The sequence below is a fragment of the Sorex fumeus genome, unplaced genomic scaffold (assembly GCF_029834395.1).
Source record: "Sorex fumeus unplaced genomic scaffold, SorFum_2.1 ptg000044l, whole genome shotgun sequence".
In the NCBI taxonomy this organism is placed as follows: domain Eukaryota; kingdom Metazoa; phylum Chordata; class Mammalia; order Eulipotyphla; family Soricidae; genus Sorex; species Sorex fumeus.
Genome location: NW_026606101.1, coordinates 51,702,953 through 51,711,436, shown reverse-complemented (window position 1 = coordinate 51,711,436; position 8,484 = coordinate 51,702,953). Strand labels below are relative to the sequence as shown.

Genomic DNA, 8,484 nt, shown 5'->3' with positions numbered 1-8,484 from the left:
GCCCCCGGACCTCGCGCTCGCCGCCCCCCGGAGCCCCGCCAGGGCGGGGAGCGGCGGGGGGACGCGCGGGGAGCCCGACGCCGCCGACTCGCGGCGGCAAGTTGTCGCCCGGCCGCCGGCGCTAGCGTCGCACCTCCCGGACACCCCCTTCCCGCGCGCCCACGGCCGGTCCACCTGGCGCGCGCACTCCCGGGCGCCCCGCGCGCGCCCCGGCCACGCTCCGGGTCCCCCGCGCCCCGCGCCCGCCCCGCGGTGCGCTCGGGCCGGGGAGGGGAAGCTCGCCCGCGCGCCCGCGCAAAACTCTCACGCCGACCCACGCGGCCGCCGGGCGAGGGGGAGCGCGAGGCCCGGGAGCGCTTTGTCCGCGCGCCGCCGCCCGGCCCGGCCCGGCCCGGCCCGGGACTCTGCCCCGAGGAGCGGCCGCGCCGAGTCCCCGCCTCCGCCTCTGCCCCCGGGCGGGCCGGGCGGGCCGCGGTGGGGGGAGCCAGGCCGAGGGTGAGGGTGGGGGGCGGGCGGAGGGCGGGGAGGGGGGGCGGAGGAGGAGGAGGAGGAGGAGGAGGAGGGACGAGGGCAGCGGCGGCGGCGGCGGCGGCGCGCGCTGGGTACCGGGCCGGGGGAGCCGCGGGCTCACGGGGAACGGACGGATGATGAACAAGCTCTACATCGGGAACCTGAGCCCCGCCGTCACCGCCGACGACCTCCGGCAGCTCTTCGGGGACAGGAAGCTGCCCCTGGCGGGACAGGTCCTGCTCAAGTCCGGCTACGCCTTCGTGGACTACCCCGACCAGAACTGGGCCATCCGCGCCATCGAGACCCTCTCGGGTGAGCCCCCGGCCGCGCGCGCCCGGCCCGGGGGGGCTCCGGCGCCCGCACGCGCCCCGGCCCGCACCGGACCCCTGGGCTCCCGCGCTCGCCCGCGGCTGGGACGGCCCGCTCCCCTCCCCCCTGGACCGCACGGCCACCCCAGCGCCCCGCCGCGCGCGCGACCCCCGGGCCGCTCGGGCTCTCGGGGGTGCCCCTCGTTCCCCGGGCGCCCCGAGCCGCTCTGCGGAGTCCCCCACCCCCCATCCCCAGGGAGCCCCCGTCCCTCCTCTCCCCCGATCTTCCCGCACCCGCCTTTTGCGGGACCCCCAACCCCCCCACCCCGCATCTCCTGCTCCGATGGGACCTCTCCCTCCCCCGCGTCTCCGTGCCCGGGACCTCCGGAGCCGCGCTCGCCCTCGGCCCCCCGCCCCCCACTTCCCACCTCTCCGCGCCGTCCACACCTCCCCACCCCCACTCTCGGGCACCCCCCGCGGAGTCACCTTGACGAGGAGGAGGAGGAGGAGGAGGATGGTGGAGGTCTCGGGACGCCCCGACCCCCGGCCCGACGGCACTCCTCGCCCGGACCCTCCCGGAGCCCCGTCCGCTCGGGCTCCGCGTCTCGCAGGCGCTCCTATTTTTCTCTGAATTTTTTGTCCGATTTTATTGAGACGAGCTCCGGGCTGGGGGCCCCCCGCCGCCGGCGCCCCCGCCTCCCGCTCGGCCAGAAGCACCTTTTTACGAGGTGCCCTGTCTCAACTCGGTGGGGGCCGGGGCTGAGCGCCGGGAAAGAGGCGACCGGGGGGCCCGCGAGCGAGCGCGCCGGAGCCCAGACGGGAGACGGAGCGCGACACACACGGCGGCGCGCGCGCGCTCCCCGCGCGCCCCCTCGCACCCGCACCGCCGCCGGCCGCACCGCTCCCCGCAGACCCCGGCCGGGGGGGCCCCCCGCCCCGCACCCCGGCCCGGCCGCGGGCCCCGGCCCCACGGGCGCGCGGGTGGGGGCGGGGCGGCGCCGCGGCCAAGGTGACACCCAGCGACCCGGGCCGGGACTGGGGGCTCACGGGTTGCGTCTCTGCGGGGGCACCGCCGGGATCGGGCGGCGGGGGGTCGGGGGGAGCTCGGCGGAGCCCGGGGGTCCCCGGGCGGCGGGACAGCGAGGTGTGGGGGGCCGCGCCAGCCCTGCAGCTTGAGTTTCAAATGAGCTCATCCTTTCAAATTGGCGCCGCGCTTCATTCGATTTGTTTTCCCGGCGATGCCACCCACAGCTCTACCTGGGGTCCGATCGGGCGCGCGCCCGCCCCGTCCGCTGCGCGGGGCGCCCGGCTTCCTAACACCCCGGAGCGGGGGAACCCAGTCGGCCCGGGAGGAGACCCCCGGAGGGCGCCCGAAGGCGGAGCCCGAGCGCGCGGAGCTTTCCCTGCGCGCCCCGCGGCGGACCTGCGGAGACCCCCGGCGGGTCTGCCCCGGGCAAGGTTCTGAGTGCTGGAATTCTTTCTTTCAAAGGTAAAGTGGAATTGCATGGGAAAATCATGGAAGTGGATTACTCGGTCTCGAAAAAGCTCAGGTGAGTACGTTGGGCTTCGTTCTTTGGAGACGGGGGCCGCCGTGCGACCCAAAAACAATGCACTCGGTTACGGAAATGCGTAATTGGGAAAGAAAAGATTTTTGTTGCTTGCCTCGTTTAGAAAGTTACTACATCTTTTACTTTCATTATATAAGAGGTTTACTGTGCTTGGCAGTAGTTGGCGCCTCATGGGGCCGGGGGGTGGCCCACCCCCAGTTCTGTTCGGTTTGCAGGGGTCGGTGGACTTGTTTATGCCAGCTCGACTCCCACCCCCCTCTCCTGTCCCCACCCCCCAACTCGGTGGCGACACATGCTTGTCAAGACTTCCTGTGAGATGTGGAGAGTAAATATTTACTGTGTCTGCTAAATTGCTTAACTTCGCGATTAATTAGTTTTGTTTTTTTAGATGGCTTAATGTTGAATAATAAAATAATTCAGTCAGGGGTCACTGCTTTGCATACTTAGCCTTCTGAAGCACTAGGCTGTTTGGATTGGATGGTAAAGGCAGACTTGGTAACTGAGACCACTGAGTATTACTTCTGAGCATTTTGCTGTTTTTTTTTTTCAAAGATGCTTGAAGCTGAACAAGTATTGTGGTGAAATCTATAGTTATAATTAAGTGCACGTTCATGAGAGGAGTGAGCTTTTTTTGGAGGTTGCAAGTGATTTGCTTGCTCGACAGTGTCTAGGAGAGAATGAGAGAACATCTTTGTTTAAAGTTGACTCTAGACTTTATATTTGGGCCCATTATTACTCATTCTAGATTTTTCCCCTATGTGTTGTAACTTAGTTTATATCCCATTCACATACATTTCTTCCCCATTAGTCACCAAATAGCCTAACTGGGGATTCTGAGGTCTTTGATTTACTACCTTTTACAATTTGTGATTGTCAATAATGTCGAACCACTACTTGGTTTTTGCCAAGATAAATAGATTTGAAAGCAAATTGCCCGAACTTTATAAATACTTAGATGTTTTGTTAAAGAGGTTTTAAAAATTGCACTCACGTTCCCAGATAAGTCTTAACGTAAGCAACAGAATATCTTCTCTTTTGCAAATTATTCTGGAGCATATCAGAAAATGAATATCTCTTTTAAATAAAAGAGGTGAATGCTGTGATCTTCAGTTTCACGTATAATGGTAGGCCGTGACTCTAGGAAAAGATTGAGGTATAATTGATTATTTTTCAATTACATATTCTGATTCTGTACTTAATTTTTTTCATTTTGCTTGAGAAATCTCTAAGTTGAAGCTTCATGTTATATTAGCTATTTACTGTGAGTTTAAAGTACTTGTTTCACAATACTTGGAATTTTGATGAGTATATTCAAGATTTCAAAGAACCACCCAGAGTATTTAATGGACGATGGATGTTTCTGTAAATACCTAATTTGGGTGGTGTTTGGGTGGGGAGCCTGTTATAGCTGCTTTGGGTCTTTTTCTTTTGAGCTGTAAATAGTAAAAAGGTATAGAATTTTAACTGGTCTGTTTCCTTATTTCCTGTTGTAGAGTACTAAATGTTGCAGTGGAAGTAAAATACTCCTTCAAGGTTATTAACACCCACTCAAACTCCCAAATAAGCTACTTTTGAAAATATTTTTCCTTCAAAATGCGGAAGTTATTTGCTATTAACTGGATTGGTCTTTAAATAATTTCATCGTGTTTGTACAAGAGATCAGAATTAAAAATGTATCCCAGATTTTTAGCATTAAATCACAAGCAGTGTGGGATTTAGCCCTAGGAACATTTGATTCTTTGTACATGGGGGCCATTTGGAATACCTCGGAGGTAGATTGGGATGTGTGCTGTGTATGATTCACACTGCACTGAGGACGGCTGTCATACCAAATGCATGCATAACCCAAGCCACTGTTGTACAGGGTTGCATCAGTTGTGAGATGGGATGGTTTTAATCCTTTCTTCCCTCTCCTTATTAGTTTAAAAGGCAGAAATGAGTTACTTGTACAGCAGGAGAAGGGAGAGATAGCTAATAACTGGGTATGTAAGCGCTCAGACTCCTGGGATGAGGCAGCTGCATGTTTTCAAGGCTCTATTCTGGTAGAGGTTTTCAAAAAAAAAAAAAGCAGAATACTGTGACATTTGAACCCCACATTTTTTACGTTCTGTGATGTCTATTTAGGTGTTTTGTTAAGTTTCTCTGAACATTAACAAATGAGAAGTGGCCTTGTTGTCATTACGTCAGTTCAGTATGTGCATTTTTTTAATGTCTTAGTTAAAGTGAAAATGTGGAGAAACCAGCATCCTAATGGCTGATTTGCTTATTAAGAAAAAAACCAACTATTGAGTTTTATTTCCTTTATATTCTTCAGGTTGCTTTCTTTCCTCAGGAAACATGTTTAATATCAAAACACCAAATAGTTTAGGCAGTGATCCTTTGGGAAGAGATGTTTTCATCTTATGTGTTGAGATTATTGTCATGTCATTTGTTTATCAATGATCTTTTGTTAATATTACTCAGCATCATTTTATATGCACTATTATAGCAGACAGACTGAATACCATTATTTTCTCAGGGTCACTCAGAAGTAGAAAGCTCTTTTCTTTTTGCCATATGTGTTTCATTATTGTTAAATGCAAATTATTGTAATGTAAACCATGTACAAACCATTTATTTATCTTACTTTCTAAGTTGGTTTTAGGCTTTGTTGAATTAAAAAAAGAATCTTTGGATCTTTTTCTTTTCTTTGTATTTCTTGGTATATGAATCTAAGGTTTCTTAAAGAGGGAAAAAAATAATAAGCTTTAAAACTGTTAAAAGTTTTAAAGTCTGGAAGCTTCCTTGATAGAAATTTTATTTCTGATATTGATGGGAGTTTAGTTTAAAAAAAACATCTGTATTATCTGTCTATATATACAGTGTATATATTGTATTGAGCCTAAGACGTGCAGATCTGACTTGTTTTGTAACTAAAGTTGAATGATTTTGTAAGAAACAAAACTTTGAAGAATGCAATTTCTGCCCACTTTTAGGAAGTAAGTAAGTGTTTCTAGATATGCTTTCACTGAAATGGTGTGAATACTATGAGCTAGTGTAGGGAAAAAATGATGAATTTGTCTTTCATGAGTCAAAAATCAGTAATTGTGTTCTCTCCAATGCAAATGAATCTGGTCTCCTATAGGAATGTTAAAGAAAACAGTATCTCAATTGTATTTTGCTTGTATGTAAGACATTGTGTGTAGCTGAATTAAATACCAAAAAAGAAAGGAAAAAAACCCACCCAACCTCAAGCCTGCCCTGCAACAAAGGCTTATGCTGCATCAATTTTTAATTTTGAAGCAACAGAAAAGACTTTTTAAAGTTAAAACTATATAGTAACCTCCTACTTCGAGAAATTGTTGAATTAAAATTTAATACCTAGATTTAATTTTATAGGTTTCATTCAGGATGTTCATAATTAATACAAAATATCTGATGTCAAAGTATAAGGTAACTTGAGTTTGCTTGAGTTGAACATTAAGTTCTCACTTTTTAGAAGACTAACAGTTTTTGCATAGTTACCTAAAAGAGGATTACACAATTGAGATATCTTTAAGAGAATGAAAATAGAATCAATTAGAAATTTCTTACAATTCAGGTGATAATTAGGTGTGTATTTTCGTGTTTATTATTGAAAGGTTGTTCATTTGATGTTTTTATAATACTTGGTTAAATACTAAAATTCAGTGGAATCTACAAATCCGTATAGGATTTGTACATTGTTCGATTTTTCTACTTCATCAAACCCGTATCAACTTTAAAGGTATAAAAAGACTAAGTATGGCATTAATTCTAAGAGGTGATTTAGCAATATGTAATTTGCCGTGTTGTATTTTTCAATAGAAATGATTTCTTGTAATTATGAATGGTTATATGAGAGCCAATAAAGGATGTCCTTTGAGTTTTGATTTTTTAACATGTTAAACTGAGATCATCATTCATATAAAGAAGATGAAGATCAGTAGTATTTTTGCATCCTTTATAATGTAATGATCTAAAGTACAATTCAAGAAGAAATACTTTCAAATGGACCTTATAAGATATAGAACTGCATAGCACTTGTTAGCTCTTCACTGTTATTTTGAGTAAATGTTTTAATTTTGTTAAGGTTGCTCAAGATTTTCAAGTTGGGAATATAAATACTGGAAAATGATACAGAAATGTATATAGAAGGTTAATAACTTGAGCACTTTTATAAAAGAGTAAAGGAAAACAATTTCTACAGAAGCCATACATATTTGATTTGCCATTTTCTAAGTATTTGCACTCTACTGCTGAATCATTTTCTAGCTCTATTAATGAAGTCCTCAAAAGTAGATGAGCAATTGGTCAGAGTTGTTAATAGCTAAGCGTGTCATCTCTGATTCAGTGGGGTGTGTGCAAAGCAAAGGCACTCTGTGTGTGTGTGTGTGTGTGTGTGTGTGTGTGTTGGGGGGCAGTAATTTCAGACAGATGACATCAAGAGAGCAAAGGAGGAAATTTTTCATTGAGCAACAGTTGCTTTGAATTTCAGTTCCGACAGGACAAATGAGAACTTCTAGGTGTTTGAATCCTGTGACAGTGAATCATGCACGATTATTTGCCTTGAATGAGGCAGAACACGTGCGGTGGTTAACCTTGTGGAAGCCAGACTTGCAGGTGTGTGCTGGGACTTCCTCAGAGAGCACGCTGCTAGGGGCGTCATACGTTGCCAAGTCCTCCTTCCAAGGCTTTCCAGTGTGGAGAGCCTTTCTAGGAGTGTTAACTCTGCGATGGTATAAGGCTTTGATGGTCTCTCTAAAGCTGTTCTTTACGTTTTGGGAAGTTCAGTACTTTATAGATGTAGTTTCTTTCAGAGATTCTGTACTTTGGAAAGTGCTCAATTTTATTTTGTAGAATAAAAGCAGTTAATTTCATTAGAAGCCGCATGGTTTTCTCTGGAGGCTGTTTAAAAAGTCAGATTTTACAGTGAAAAATTTTGTTCAACAAATTGTATACTTAAGTACTAAGAGAGTGTCCTCAGTATTATTTGGTGTAATAGAAGAGAGTGGGGGACTTGATTGAGCCGTTTTTTAAAACCTGTTTTCTAAAACGTAGAGTCAAAGCATAACTTTTCAAAAGTTATTGTTGATTTCTTGGCAGTTTTGTTTATTCCCAAAATTTTTTGTTAATTTTTGGCCATTCATGCTCAAATTCATTTTCACATTGGTTTTGGGTATTCATGAAAAAGTAAACTAATCACAATTGAACAACAAACACGTACCAGTAAACACAAGTCTTTTCTCCCATTCATCACCATTAAAATTTTTTAAAAAATCTTTGACTTTATAATTTAACATCACGCTTACAAACTTGTGATTTTCCTTTGGTGGCATGGATGGTGTGGCTTGGATTTTGGGTACCAAGATTGCAGAGTCCTTGAGCATCATTTTTTAAGGTTTTACTTTGTTTTGATGATGGACTTTTCATGAAGTTTGGTCTTTTCCTGAAACACTGAAGAAACAATCATTTTCCTTCATAGAAAAATTGAAATTCTCCTGTCCTGTAATCCATAGAGGAGGGAGAAATTCAGCCTCTTATTTCAATGAGCTTTAGAATCTGGTGCCATACATAGTAAGATGTAGAATGAGTGGACAGTGAAAATGGCTGGTTTGTGTTGATGATAATCAAGTTCAAAAATTCACCCTCTGGTGATAATTTAATAGATGACAGGATTTCTCCCCACCTCCAAGCTTCTTTTTTTATATAGATAGTGCTTGCACTTTTGAAATGGATTTTGTTAGTCATAAATTTTCTGGGTTTTTTTCTTCCGTATTTTATTTCTTAAAATGTAGACATTCAGTTTATGATTTCTGATTCTGTTTACTATCAAGAGCATTTCATGAAGTAAATATTTTAAAAAGTGCTAAATGGTTAATATTTATAATGAATGTTTTAGACTTTCTAACATTTCTCTGTATCATAAGAAATCTTGTACCATAGTGCCCAGAAAATTTGTACACGACCATTTATAATAAGAACAGTATTTTTAATTTTCACTCATTGTTCATCAGTGTGTACCTACTTGGGAGAATGTCCCCTAGGGGCAAAGCTTAGATTTTCATCTTAATTTTAAATACAATCAGAGAAGTTGTTTT

At 46.5% G+C, this 8,484-nt stretch overlaps 1 protein-coding gene across 3 annotated transcripts in view; it reads left to right on the top strand.

Moving 5' to 3' along the window:
• Positions 1-575: 575 nt before the first annotated feature.
• IGF2BP2 (insulin like growth factor 2 mRNA binding protein 2) overlaps positions 576-8,484 on the top strand; it is a 180,019-nt gene continuing 172,110 nt past the window's right edge. For all 3 annotated transcript variants that reach the window (XM_056121577.1, XM_056121579.1, XM_056121578.1), the window contains exons 1-2: positions 576-822; positions 2,308-2,368. In XM_056121577.1, the coding sequence (XP_055977552.1) occupies positions 645-822; positions 2,308-2,368 (239 nt within the window). In that variant the 5' untranslated portion in view covers positions 576-644. The remainder of the gene's footprint in view (positions 823-2,307; positions 2,369-8,484) is intronic.